The sequence below is a fragment of the Panthera onca genome, chromosome C2, assembly GCF_046562875.1.
Source record: "Panthera onca isolate mPanOnc1 chromosome C2, mPanOnc1 haplotype 2, whole genome shotgun sequence".
Classification (NCBI taxonomy): Eukaryota; Metazoa; Chordata; class Mammalia; order Carnivora; family Felidae; genus Panthera; species Panthera onca.
Genome location: NC_138347.1, coordinates 152,013,812 through 152,028,565, shown reverse-complemented (window position 1 = coordinate 152,028,565; position 14,754 = coordinate 152,013,812). Strand labels below are relative to the sequence as shown.

The 14,754-nt window shown below is 47.6% G+C and overlaps 1 protein-coding gene across 3 annotated transcripts in view; it reads right to left on the bottom strand.

Moving 5' to 3' along the window:
• Positions 1-14,754, bottom strand: part of SCN10A (sodium voltage-gated channel alpha subunit 10) — a 93,593-nt gene that overhangs the window by 54,124 nt on the left and 24,715 nt on the right. For 2 of the 3 annotated variants that reach the window (XM_078432478.2, XM_078432479.2), the window contains exons 4-12: positions 14,507-14,635; positions 13,834-13,925; positions 11,622-11,813; positions 11,130-11,196; positions 7,571-7,712; positions 7,229-7,426; positions 6,344-6,514; positions 2,787-3,080; positions 295-406 (exon numbers count right to left, since the gene is read on the bottom strand). In XM_078432478.2, coding sequence (XP_078288604.1) covers positions 295-406; positions 2,787-3,080; positions 6,344-6,514; positions 7,229-7,426; positions 7,571-7,712; positions 11,130-11,196; positions 11,622-11,813; positions 13,834-13,925; positions 14,507-14,635 — 1,397 coding nt within the window. The remainder of the gene's footprint in view (positions 1-294; positions 407-2,786; positions 3,081-6,343; positions 6,515-7,228; positions 7,427-7,570; positions 7,713-11,129; positions 11,197-11,621; positions 11,814-13,833; positions 13,926-14,506; positions 14,636-14,754) is intronic. The other variant, XM_078432480.2, reaches the window with a different exon arrangement.

Here is a 14,754-nt window from a genome sequence, read left to right as displayed (position 1 = left end):
TGACTTTCTAAAATTTAGTTTTATGAATACATATGAGGCTGATGTTAATTTAAACAAGAGATGAATAGGGTGTTTCAAACTCATTGGATTCTATTGTTTTTGAAAAATTATCCACATTTAAAAAAACACATTGATAAAGGGTGATGGGACCAAGGGCATAAGAAAGAGGAGTATTTAGGATCCCAGGACACAGATGGGCGATATATTTGACACAGATTTGGGGCATCCCCTGTGCTGCTCAAATGCAGACTCATCACAGCACAGTTGATGGAAATTCCAATGAGCAGTACTTACCCTCAAGGACAGAGGTCATGATGCTGACAACACTCATTGCCCTTTGGGCTCGGAAAGGTTCATTCAGGTATTCTGCTGATAAGAAAGTCTTCTTCTGTCCTGCATCAAATGCCTGCTGGGACACAAACAATCAGGATATTCCCCCAACCTGAAGTCATCAGTGGCAAAAACGGGTCACTCAGCCTCTTATTGGCCCATCTCATGAGGTTGTGAGTTGCCTGGTGAAGCTATGTTCCTCTGTAGCTGTGCTTTCCCATTTGGGAAATGGGGCTGCTTCTTGAACTTGGGGTAAGAGCTTAGGCATGAGGACCAGGACATAGAGTTGGGGGTGCAAGCAGAGTCTAGCTTTGTAGCTGACATTGTAACCTGGGCTCACCTGAGGGTCTGCTAATTCCTGCCTGAGGACAGAGTCCTTGGGCAGCAGCGTGGGCATGGGGCTGCCTCAAGGGTCTCTGAGGTTTCTACTAAAGGGAAGTGACAGCTGCAGGAGCGGTGGGCCAGGAAGTCATTCCAAGGCTTCGTCTGCGCTGTGCATATGGTGTTCAGACAGAATTCCTCTTCCAGGACAGGTGTTTTTTGACCTCCCTTCTGATAGGCCCCTTTCTCTCCCCAGCATATAACTCAGTTCCAGCTCCGGTCCTTTTCTTTCTGAGGGAATATTCATGTGTCTTGATTCTCCAGTGTTAGTTGTTTGACACAGCCCTTTTGAACCTTCCCTCTTTGGGCCCTCCCGGGGAAGTTCCACCTGGGTTCTGTGCTCTAACTCTAGTCCTACACTACCCCAGATGTGGGGAGTCTGGGGCCCAGAGAAGCTGATTCTGGCACTGCACAAACATTCAGAATCCACATTCAGCTGGCATGAGCACATGCCATAGGTGAAGTTCATAGGTAGATAGTAAGTATTTTAATACATATAAAGAATGTTCCGAAAGTTTTCAACCATGAGGGCTCAACAAGAGATGCTAGCATAGCTATTGTTATTTTCAGGCAAATGTGTATCAGTGCAGGCACTTTATGGTTCCATTTAACCCTTCAGCCATTTAGAAACCTTTTTAATGGGGGACTTGGAGGCCTGAAGAATTTAAGGGGCTTGTTACAGGTGACTCAGTTGGTAAATGGCAAACCTGTGATTGAAACCCACGACCGTGTGACACAGAGGGCTTAAAGAGTTAATCTTACACTAGCTGAATAACTTAACTAAAATGAATCAAAGTCAGAATATCTAGGGAGGTGATAATCTAGGGAGAAATTCCTGAATGAGGTATTTTCTGGAGTATTAAAGCAACTCCAAGAGAGGTCTGCAGGTTGGCTTTGACTTTTGGACTCTGTTGATGACTATTTGTTGGCTCTTGGAGACCCACTCTCCGCCTTCTCTACCCCGCCCTGTGCCTGGGGAAGGTGGTCTGTACTCTCTCGTTCTGGTCAGGCTTGGCCGATGGGAGGCACAGACAGAAGATCAGAGTCTGGAAGGAGAGGGACTATCACCTGGCTTCTTCCCTGCAGCGCTGTGACTGACCTCCCCCCCTGGATCACAAGTTCTGTGGGACCACCCAGCTCTTGCTGGGTTCTGGTTCTGGTCCTTCCCCTCACCACTTCAGCCTACGCATATAACAGCTTCCCACCATTGCTCATCTCTAAGTGCCTCACTGTCCCTTCTCAGTTCAAAGCCCAGTGCATACCTCTCCCCCAGTTGCCTGCTGGAGTGGTATCTGTTTCTTGCTGGGATCACATGGCATCCAATCAGAGATGGAGCTAAGGTAACCCTGTAGGACTTATCCAAGTCAGGAGAGCCATATCCTGGTTAGTCTACAAGTCTGTTTGAGAACTGCTCTGGGTCCCTGGCTAGCCAGAGAGGGCAAATGAAAAACACTGGAAGCATCATTACTGAAACTAAAGGGAGAGCTCAAATTAAATCACAGCTCGCAATCCAATGAGGAGTCCCTGGTTTTCCATTGCACTCTGCGATTATTCTATGAAGAGTGCTCACCAGTTAGTCACTGTTGCCTAATTTGTACATTTTGGCAAGTTATTGCTTCTCTGAGTAAAGCAAGGGATACTTTGCTTCTGCTAATATCTATCCAGGGCACCTCCCAGGATTTCTCTGGGTCCCATGGGCCAAACCCAGCATAGTTTGCACAGAGCTACAAGCAGAAAGAGAAGAACCTTCCCTTTTTCCCATACTCATCCAGGAACCAGGCAGGCCTGTCTCTAAAGCAGTAATAGTGAGTGGAGACAGAGGAACACAGAAAAAAATAAAAGGATCAGCTGGAAAATAATTTGTATTATTGTACTGCAGAGGAAACCAGAAAACCGGTTTGACCTCAGGTAAATCCAATATCTCTGACTCTCACCTGCCCTGTCTGTAAAATGGGGATAGAGGGGAAATGTTGGACACAATGTTGTCTAAAGGAGCCTTCCATGGGTGGCACTCAGTGTTTGTTGGCCCTCACCTGGAGGGCGGCTCAAGAGATCTGGAGCATTGACGAACTTACCGAGACTTCCATGCCTCCAGGAGCAAGCTCACCAGTGGGCAATGTGGAGTGTCTGTCTTCTCCAAGTCCTGAGCCAGGGTTGGAGGGCTGAGGCAGCGGACTCTTAGGGAGGGGGCCTTGCTGGCCGGCACCCCCACCCAGCAGCAGGGAGCCCCGACGGCTGTCACGGTCTCCAGGAAAGACTCCATCATCTGTGGCCCCATCAGGGAATGAGGCGTCCAGGCAGGGGGCCCGGAAATGGAACACACTGCCGTGGCTAGCCCGGCGCCTCCCAGAGGTGAGACCTAGGAAAGACTGGGCATTGCCCCAAAGGACCAGGAAAAAAGGCAGACTGGAAGCTCATCCTGCAGGCATATCTGGGGCTCAACACTTCCTCCACCCATTCCTATTTCCCTGCCCTTATTCTCATGCCTTTATTCCAGAAAAAAAATTTAAGACATAGATCCAAGGGGTATTCTAGGTAAACATGGGAAGAGAACAGGGGAAAAGAATATTTTTGACATGGCCTGGGAAAAGGCCAAGAGGGATTACAGAGTGCTTAAGATCAGCAAGTAGGTCACGATGGCCAAGGATGTCAGAAGACAATCTTGTCACCCAGACGAGTCAGCTATTTACAGCCTTAGCCCATAGGACTGGACAAAACTGTCTTAAATTCCCCGCTCCACAAGTAAAGCTGTGACCTAAGGAGACTATTATGCACACCAGTATTGGAACAAGCTCGGTAAATGGTTTGTTGAATGAACAAGTGCACTTTATTGTCTGAAAATTAGGTTCTGCAATTCATTAGATCCAGCCTATACAAATGTGAGAGTTTGTGTGGTGCAGGAGGAGATGAGAGCTTTGTAATGTAATGAGCTTCCAGGATCCCTTGAGGCAAACTTTGAATAGTCAACAATGGGGAGATTGAAGGGAGAGTTGCAGCCTAATTTCCTGGAAGAATAATGCCATGCCTCCAGATCAATAAACATTTCCCATCAAAATCTTCCACTGAGGGAATGGCGAGGCTTACAGTTGCCAGAGAAAAGGAGCTAATTCACAGGCCTAGAGACCCTGGAGGGTGAGTATGCTGGGTTGGCCAGTGCCCATGACCACTGTGGGAACCTGACCATAACAAGTTATCAGTTCTATTCTAAGCCATATGAACTATTTCTAGACATCTACACGCTGAGTTGCTACCAAACTTTGTCATACTGCTGAATGTCCCCCCTTCCTTAATTCCTCGTATTTACTAAACTACTAAAGTTGGGACATTTTGTCAATTAGAGTCCTCCTTACTTATCCCCCTATCCCACAGAACTGAAGTTTCGTTTTTGGATTATTTGGAGCCCGACACTGTTCAGCAACTATCATTGCAATCCTGGTATCATAAACAGAGCATTCTTTGCCTAGAATATATGTCCAAGGATTACGAAACTCATAAAACCCCATGAATCCTTCCCACTTTTGAAGTAAAGGAGTAGAATTAGCAAATTCTTATTAAAAATGGGATGGCTGAGTTATTTGCAGGTGGGCAGTAAGCAAACAAATGAAACAAACTAAGAAGAAAATTTTGGTCCCATGTTTGACAGGTGGTGCTTCCCTGGCCACCAATTAATATTTCAGAATTAACCTGTTTGACCAATGGTGGCCAATGACTTCTGAATCTAAGTACTAGACTTGTCTTAAAACGCATCATCCAAGCAGGCCAACTTGTGTCCTGGGGGTTCCCTGAAACCTCTGCTGTGTCTCTTGTTGTTTGCTACCCCTAACCTCTCACCCACTGCTGCTGTTTGGAAAATGACTTTATATAAACACTGCTGATGGTCTGTTTACCACAGGAACACACCTGGGAAAGGAGGAAGGGGATGCCCTCTTGAATGAATTTCAATCCTTTAGTTAGCATGAAAGAGGTACCCAAAGGGTGCTTCCCTGCTTTGGCACATATACGTTCTATTTTAGGCCTGGAAAATACTCCTCCCCCCCCTCCCCTGCAGTCCTCAGTTATTAGAGGAACCCCTACTCACTATTTACTATTCCTCTCAATGATCTCCTCCTCCGTGAAGTCTTTCTTGATACACCTCCACTCCCATAAGTGTGGATGCTTCCTCTTCTATTCCCAAAACACCATGTATGTTTCCCTAATATAGTATATAGCACACAGTTGTTTACATATCTGCCTCCTCCAAATGGAAGTCCTTGGGAAATGGACCATCAGTCATCTCTAGGTGCACATCATGCACCTAGTATTGTTGAATTAACAAGACACAGTTCCTCTTTTGCCCATTTCAAGGTAAACCTAGCTGGAGAGATGAGCACACATGTCCATCTGGTGTGTTTGTGTCCAATTATTGGACAGCCAGGTGCTAATTTATGTGAGGCTGACTGTATGAGGGGAGTTAAAGCCCGATTCGCAGTATCATCGACATTTCCATGGAGGCTATGGTTCAGTCTGTCCTGTGATTGTCAGAGCCCTAGTGAAATCCCCTTTGAAATGTCTTCTGAATTGTACCCCGTGCATGCCAGGTGCTGCTTAAAACAGGCAGAACAAGGAAGGGAAGGGCACAGAATCTGATGAATGAGGAAGTGTGGATATCACTGAGGCCAGTGTGCATGTGAGTATATCTGTGTACATATATGCACACATAAGTCTGGGGATTGTAGAGACAGTATTATAAAAAGTAGAATGTCCTTCAGATGAGCATAAGAAAAGAGACTGAGAGGGAACTGAGGGACAGGAGGCCTGACAAATAGCCAGTTGATCCCCTCTTCCATACTATTAGTGTGGGAACTGCTCTTTCACAAAGGGATTATGATCTCTTAGGCCTCTGGAAAGGACGTGTTTGCCATACACAGGACTTCCAAGGGAGAGAGAGGTGATGGGAGGAAACTTGGTGAGGCTAGGGAATCTTGGAGTGGGATGCAGAAGATTTGGGTGGTGGACAGAATTGTTACAGGGTCTAGTGAGGTTCTGAAGTTATTCCGAGGCTGGACTGTATCACAGAGATGGGGGCTGTAATCTTCTTTGCCAGCAACAGGTGAGAGTCTGGGTTGTGGGGGCTGAGGCAAAAAGTCAGAAAGAAGCTTGTAAATGATTTCAGCACCACAAACAGAATTGCAGATCAGAGTGTTAGAAGGAAGCTAACGCTTCCTGTCCACAGGTCCATGGACACCTCAAGGTCAGCATGTCCAATATGGGCTCACCACTTTCCCTACAAACCTGGTTTCTTCCTCCGGTGCTCCTCCCTTAGAATCACCACCCATCTGATTGCCCAATTCTGAAAACTGGGAGTCATTTTGGACTCCTCTCTCCTTTTTCCACATTCCACAGTCCCAGTCTCCTTGTCCCCTACCCCCAGGAAAAGTCAGAATCCACCCCTTTTCCGTATCCACGATGCCCCTCTCTTAGTTTAGGCCACCATGTGGTGGGGGGGTCGATGTGCTGTCTGGATTACTAAAACATCCTCCCAATCTTGAGCCTCCTGCTGTCTGCCTGCCACAAACCTCTTCCCAATCCAACCTATTGTCCGTGGCGGCTGCAAAGGCGGGTAATCTTTAGAACACGAACTTGAGCTCCTTACCATCCTGCGTTGGTTGTAAGGATCAGATTGGGGTGATTTGCTGTCATCTGTGGAGCCCTCTGACACCCTCGGCTTCATCCTGGGCATTCTCTCACTGGCAGTTTTGGAGGCTAAAGGTGATCCATTGTGGGAATGGAGAGAAGCTGTGTCAATCCCCAGGGCTGCCAGCACCTGAAGAGAGAGAACAGCAGCTGCAGCCAAGAATATGTGCTTGAGCTTTGCATAAATGTGCCCCTCAGACGTGGGATGTCACAGAGGTGAGGGCATCTAGAACAGAGAGGGTCAGGATTAGGACCTGGGTGGTGGTGGGATTGAGGCATGGCAGGAAGGGCCACCTCTGGGTCATCTCTTTCATTTGCACCGAGTAATGTGTCCTGCTGATTCCCTGCCCAAATCCCTTTTACCAGGTCAGTCCACTCATCTTCAGCAGCTTGAGTGTTAGCTGTTAATGGATCACAGCTACAGCATCCTGCAGAATATTTCCTTTCATTGTACATTTGGCTGGGGGCAGGCATAGGGGTGTAAAATGCCACCCCCTTGTCTCAAGAAAGGCTAACGTTGTGGTACTAGTCATGCCCCAGAACTCTGCATGGGATCAGGCTGAAGGTAGTCTCTAGCTGAGGCCACTTTCTAGTTTAATTCATCTCCTGTCCTGCTTCCTTCTTTCTCCTTTTCCTGACGGCACCCCTCAATAAATCACTGGCACAAGATCTTGATTCAGGTTCCCTTTTTGAGAAAACCTGACCTAAGTTGGTGCTTGAGGTACAATAAATCGTTCTTACAGTTCCATAGCATGACAGCCTTAATGTAAGTGGCTTCTCCAGACCCCTCCCCAAGAACGTTCAGCCTGCAGCAGATTTCACAAAGCGTGCACCCCTCACAGACCTCCTGCTCCTTCCGGAGCATCTCGAGGGCCTCCTGGAACTTTTTCTCCTTGGCTTCAATTTCATCAATGGTGGCCTGGTTCTGCTCCTCATATGCCATGGTGACCACAGCCAAGATCAAGTTGACCAGGTAGAAAGACCCCAGAAAGATGACCAGCACGAAAAAGACCATATACATTTTCCCAGAAGCCCTCAGCGTCTGCAGATTCAAGAGAAAGAAGAGAGATCTGTATCCAGAGTACGTGGGCCCCTGACATTGCCAGACTCTTCCAAGAAAAATGTAGGCATGCATCTGACTCCCCGGCCTCCAACCAAGTCCGTAGGGGGGCATGCAGCTCAATACCTGCTGGTAGAGGCGTTCCCAGGAATCCTGTGTCATGAGGCGGAACAGTGACAGGAAAGCCCAAGCAAAGGAGTCGAAGCTGGTGTAGTTAAAATCTGGGTTGTCAGATGTTTTAAGACAGAAATAACCTTCAGGGCAATGGCTGCAGCAAGAATAGAGAAGGTCATCAATTGCACAGCCCCTCTGTTTACTGGGGGCAAGGCAGCCCTGGGCTGTAGGAAGACCATAGGCGTTGAGGTCAAAGATTGGAACTCAAGACCTGGCCTCCCTCTGATTAGTCGGATGACCTTGATCTCCTTAAGGCTCAGTTTCTCTTGCATATTTAAATGGGGATGGTAATACTTTCACTTCAGAGTTTCATGCAGAGGGGTACGGCCAGGGAAGGCCAGCTGACTGCCTCGACATGATCCCATAAGGTGGCTAACTCCCTGCAAGTTCATACCAGGGGAGGGAGAGTCAGTACAATAATGCAGACTTAAGACCTGAGCGTCTGGCATCACCTGCCAACCTGTCCGTCAAAGGACTCACACTGGGGAGTCAAGCTCACTCCCCAATTATACGTAATAATGAAAACGATACTTTCCACTTACTGAGCACTTACTATGTGCCCCTCTCTCTCCTAAGTGCATTACAAATGCTATAATTTAATTACCTTAACAATCCTTTCTTACAGATGTGGAAGCTGAGGTTCAGAAAAAGGAAGTCAGCTGCCTGAAACCATACAGATGCCAGTATATTTATTTAAGAGGAGGAGTATATCTGTCAAGTAGCCTATGAAGACTGACTGATGAAGAAAGGCCAACTTGAAGATAACCACGTGAGTACTGAGGGGGGCAGTGATGGACTGACTCTTTACTCTCTCACGATAAGGGAGTAAGTTGATGTAAAGAAGTCTGTCTAAGCTCAAGGCATGTGACGTGCTCTCACCCGCCCCAGTGGGATGACTCTGCTGAGAAAACAGTAATTCCTTGTTTGGAGTTTGGGATTCTATGGCTCCAGCATGCCTCCACCAACACCAGTCTCAGGGGCTGTCCTTATCCCAGACATCCATGCAAACACATAATCCTGGGACCCATACAGTTGATTAGGGTCCCAGCAACTTGACTATGATTAATCCCAACTCTATCTTCAATCTCGGTTGGAGATTTGCGAGTTCCTGCACTCTATAGGCCCACGTTTAAAGACAGATAGTCTTTTGTTTTGCCCTCTGAGGAGCTAATCAACCTGTTACCTGTAGGTCTGCTTGTTAACTCCGAGGGTAGCCGTATGTCTACGTCTTCCATTAAACCCCACTACAGCTGTTACACATCAACAACGAATTGCTCTGAGAATTAAGTGAGCCCACAGTACAAAGGTTCTCTCATGGTGCCTTCAGCATCGTAAGTATTGTATATAAAATGAAGATGAAAATTCCTGGTATTTTTAACCTGCACTGACCAAAAGAATGGACTGGAAGAACATATTTGAAAGAATCCTGGAAATCATGAAGTGTTTCCTAGTACTTGGTCTCCATTTTGAGAACAGTGCCACTGGTCAGTGCGGGCCTTTGCTCGGGGCTCTGGCTTCTCTGTGGCCCAGCACAGGACATAGGTTCTGTCTTCACAGGATGCTGTTCAAGTCTCACTCCACCCATCATCCTGAACGGGCCTCTCTTGCCTTTCCAACCCTATCCACCCCTTTATCTCCTGGCCATGACCTGCCCAGCAGGATGTCTGGCCTTTTTTGGAGCTGCGTTGGGGGGCTACGGATGAACCCCATAACTTTACCACAGTAGGTTGGGCTACTCTGGAGCCATCGCCATGAGAGATGCCATTATCCAGACAAGAAAAGGAATTGAGGGGGCCTTCAGTTTAGATTTAAGCCAAAGGCAAATGATACCAGAACAACCCCATCCCTGAGCCAAAGAACCAAATGCCAAGTGCATTTGTGAAGAAAGAGGCCAAGGAGCTGATGTTGATCAAATTCTCCACCTCCATCCTTCAGCTCTGAGATTGTTTTTCTAGTGAGTAGATCAAGGCAAAGCTCTATATAGGTCTCCCTCAGCTCCACATGGGCAATATGGAGTTGTTAGCCCTTCAGGGAGTGGGGTCATTTGGGCTCAGGGCTTCGGATCCCCAGCTGTGGAGATGGGAAAGATGAGCCTTGCTGATCTGTGGCCTGAACTCTTTCTGCTCATGCCCGCCCCTGAGTGGTCAAAGCATCAGGCAAGCTTGAGGGGACCCCGAGCCCCTTGCTTTGTCTCACATTCTGTTCTGCCACCTGGAATGGCCTCCATCCAAACCATCTCTTGTTCAACCAAACTGGAGACACCCTGCCTGCCCTTCAATGCTCACCTCGACCACCACCTCTAGGAAATCTTCCCTGGCCTCCTGCCCTGCCTCCCGCCATCACCTCACTGTGTTTCCCCGGCCCATGGAGTCTCTAGCACAGTACTGCTTCTTCACAGGGTAGCATCCTTATGTATATGCATCAGAGCTCACAAACTGGCAGCTTGCAGGCTGAATTTGGCTTGCAGAAATATTTTGTTTGGCCCACAATATGTAGACATTTTTTGGAATTGGTAGCCAATGTTTGTAGTTGGGAGATTTCACATAAAAATCTAAATTCCTTATCTCTCTTTTAAAAGTGAGAAGAGCTGGAAGCAATGGACCAACATTTCCACGTGGCAACCCAAAGCCGGACTGGGTGGTGGCTGGCCCTTTTGGATGGGGCACAAACTGTCATCGCTCAGTTCCTACCCAGCCTGATCCTCTCATTTGTTGTCATGTATCTGGCCTCTGTAAGAATTTGAAATGGCTAAGTGTCATACACAGGTTTCTTCCTCTGTCATGTGTGGATAATGAAACCCATGTGATGGAGTTGTGATGATTAAACGTAAAACATTTGACACAAAACATATTTAATGAGTATTAGTTTCTTCCTGGGGTAGATTACCAAAATGGCCACGACGATTTCCCTGCCCGTATCTTTGCAATAGGATGCTGCAGCTCCTCTGATCAAGAAGTACAGTTTATCTCCCCAGCGCTTGGATTTGCACTGGTCAGTGACTTGCTTTGGCCAACAGAATGCAGTAGAAGTGACACTGTGCCTCTTCTAAACCTAGGTCTCAAGAAACCTTGCATACTTCCCCTCTTTCTCTTGGCACTCTGCCTCTGCCATGAGAATAAGACCATGCTGGCGTATAAGACCACATGGAACAGAGAAGCCACCCCAGCTGAGACCAGCTAGATTTGCTGGCCCCCTGCTAATCTGTCCATTGTTTGCGGATGTATGATTAAACTCAGTCAATGCCAAAACACCAGGCTGATCTCAGCTCAACATGCTGATGTGCAGAATCCTGAGCTGGTGTTTTAAGCCACAGAAATCTTGGGGCTATTTGTTACATGGCAAAAGCTAACTCATACACTCCCTCCCCCTGAGCCTGGGATGACAAAAGCCATGACTTATTCATTTCTACACCTTCCTTGGGATCTGAAGACCAGTCCCTATCTAGAAAATGATGATGATAAGGAGAAAGGACTGCTGGGCATTGGTGCTTTGTCATGGGTTGGGCACTCACCCTGCATCAGATCCATTGCCACACAGTAAGGGATCTGAAGTGCCTGGCTTATTGTAGTAGAAATCTGCAGAAGAAAGGAAGAAATGAAAGCCTTGCATATGCTTCTGAACCCTCTAGCTCAAGCCTTGTGTGGTAAAGGCAACACTTCTCAAATCTTCTGCCTGAGCAAGATGCATTCCCTTGGCTATGTGCTTTCAGTGGGCACACTGGGACATTCGGAAGGAGAAAAGTCCCATCTTGGAAGAGAAAAGCGGAGCAGTGACTTCAGTCTGAGCCTCCCCCAGCAGAATGACTTGTGCCCAGGTTCATAGCTCATTTCCTTGTAAATAGGACAGGGGCAACAGAAAATGGGGACCCCAAAGTAAAATATAGCTCAAGAGAACCATTTAAGCAGGAAAGAGGAGTCAAAAATATATTTCTATGTAGGTATGCAGGGGCTTCAGTCCCCCTTGCCAACCAGACCTTCATCCTCTTGGCAGAAGTTCCACTCGTGTTTTCCATAAGAGGAGTAATTGCCTGTCTCATTGAGAGCGGTACAATTCTTGACACATTTGTTCTTGAGGTTGCCCTTGAAGAGCTGCAGGCCCACCAAGGCAAAGACACTCAAGCAGAAGACAGTGAGGATGGTCACATCCGCCAGTTTCTTCACCGAGTGGATCAGGGCTCCCACAATGACCTTCAGCCCTGTGGGAAGATGATAGCAACAGTTCCACGTGGATGACGTACCACACACACAGAACACTGGCATGTCTGCATTTTAACCATCCTGTCCTTTCACCATGTGTAAGTGTGAGGTACTTTACAGACCCTGGGGCAGTTCCAAGCCCGGCTCCTCATCTAAGCCTCGCAATAGCCCTGAGACAGAGGCAGAGATTATTGTCCCATTGTAAAGATGAGACAACTGAGACCCAAGTGATATATTTCTTATCATCATAAGGCTAATATAATACACTTCTGACAGTAGAAATTCAATTTTAAAAATAACTGTTGAATACCTGCTATGTTTCAGGCACTAAACTAGACATGACGCTTCTAATATGACTCTAATAATTTGACATCTGTTTTTCTATACTCACTTCAATTCTGGGAGGCAGCTTGAGGCTAGGGACACACGGACCTTTGTGTGTGTGTTGAGAGAGAGAGATGGCAGAGACAGAGAGAGAGAGAGGGAGAGAGGGAGAAACCTAATCAGAAGGCGCTGCCTCAGGGACAAGCACAGCTGGCAGTAAAGTTTAAGGAGGGAGGATTTGTGGCCATGGCAAATGAAATCAGCTTCTTTGAGAGAGTAGCTTCACAGGTAGCAGAAAGAACTCTGAGGAGGGACGAAGTCTGGGACTGATCCTTGTCTTGTCATTTTGGTTAACAAATAACCCATTGAGCACTACCTGTGTTGGCCCCTGGGGTAGGAGCTGAGCAGGGGCTAAGGCACTGGCATGTGGTGGGGTTGTCTGACAACGGAGGGGAAGTGCCATAGCATTATCGAGCAGGTGGGCACACACAGAGGCAACCCCTAACTGAAGCCTGGGGTGGGGATGGGATGGGATGGTGTGGAGTGTGGGGAAGTTGAGGGAGACTAGAGAGTCTCCTTGAGAAAGTCAAATCTTGGCAGAGCCCTGAGGAAGGAATATCAGTTGAGTGAAGACGGGAAGGGCTCTCTTGGTAGAGGAGCAGCATGGCCAAGAGCTGGGAGATGAGCAAAGGCAGGGAGCATTTATGGAACCACAGGTGGATTCTAGAACATGATGCAAGGTGGATATAGGAGAGAGGTGAGACAGGAGACGGAGTGTGGACAGGACAGGTCTTGTAAACAACACTCAGGGTTTTCCTGGCTAAGACTAGGTGAGAGAGACACTAAGTGGCAGCACTAAGTGAGGAAGCTTATCCAGCAGAAGTTGGCAAAGACTTTCCGATCCTTCCCTGCAGAGTCGGACAGAGAATGGTAGAAAGGACTTCACCCATAGTTTGAGCATTTCTGTTTTCCAGATAAGAGCATGGATTCTCAGGGGTGAGGGAAGGGAGATAATCCAACAGGCCACAAGGTGGAAGCTGTCTTAAGCTTTTCCTGGTCTCTGGACTCACTATCCTTTCTACCAACTCAGCGGACGATGAGGCACATCCCTGAGATACTGGTGACAACAGAGGTTTGAAGGCCAAATGAGACGAGCGTTGTGAACTACTTTTGTTTCTGAATTCTCTGTGATCAAGAATTGCCCAATCCTTTTCTCTCTGTGGGCCCAAAGACAGGCCTGTCACTCAAGCTTTCAGGTATATGGAAATGGCAAACACACCCACTAGAGCCTAGGACTGCCCGCTCCCTTCCTCCCTATTTCCAAGTTTACACCTTTGGTCTAGGATGTAAATGAGGACCTCCAACTGGAGGCTTGTCTGAAGCCCACAACAGGAACACAAAATGAGGACATGACCTTGTCGTTTGTCGATGGTGAGTCCGTGAGGTACTGTGCACAGAGCATTGGCCTAGGAATCGGGACATCAGGTCTCCAGGTCACACTTTGCCTCTAAATAGTGATGAGGACTTGGGATTGTGTTTTCTACTCTCTGGGCCTCAGTTCCTTTGTCTTTTACAGGGGGACAACAGTTCATGCCCCGGCACTTTATAGGGCTCTTGCAAAAATCAAAGACGGACGTCAGGCTGTGGAAACCAGCATATGCTCTATGAATACATGTGGTGCTCAAAGCTGCTCACCCGGGATCACAGAAACTGTCTTTAAGGCTCTAAGAACTCTGAATGTCCGCAGGCCTGAGATCCCTCGGAGATCTATCGCTTCGCCAATGTATCTGTGGGACCAGAAGTCGGTCAGTACCTTCAAGGACAGGGTCCTGGGAATGCATGCAGCATAAATAAGGACAATTTGGGGGTAATGAGAGCCTCAGTGGGACCCGGAATAGACACAAAATCTAATGGCACGTCCACCTATAGACTGAAACACAGATTTAATTATTGCAATATCATTTAGAATGGCCCCTGTGAGAAGATGCATTATGATCTAGAACATTCTGGGTACTACATGCATGGATGAGTAGTCAAGCATGTGGGCCTGGCCAGCCGGTCTCCTCAGACACGCATCTTCTCCACCCACTCAGGCAAACATCTTCAGGCCAGGTAGGTGCAAGGCTGAACCGTGTCTACTCACTTTGATAGGCCATTTATCGGCTCAGAGTTGAGGACTCTGACTTCTCCCCGAAGGTATGGGACTAACCCTGGAAAGTGACTCCCAAAGCAACATTTAGTGGCAAGGAAACCCCAGGCCGTGAAGTTCCAAATGACGAAGCTGGACAGAGGTGAAGAAACATCCCCAGAGCACAAGCCACCCAGAAGCCCCATGCAAACATAAACATCAGCACAGAAAAATACTCACGCCAGGGTAATGACGCTAAAATCCAACCAGTTCCAAGGATCTCGCAGGTAAGCAAACTCATTTAGACAAAATCCTCTTGCCAGAATCTTTATCAAGGCTTCAAAGGTATAAATGACAGTGAAGACATACCTGGGAGGGGAGGTGGAAAGGAGTGTTAGCCATGCCATGGAGAGAGCTCAAAGGGGAGCTCCTGGAATGGCTCCAAAGGAAAACACGCAAAGATCATCAGGGAGGCTGGGAAAGGGAAC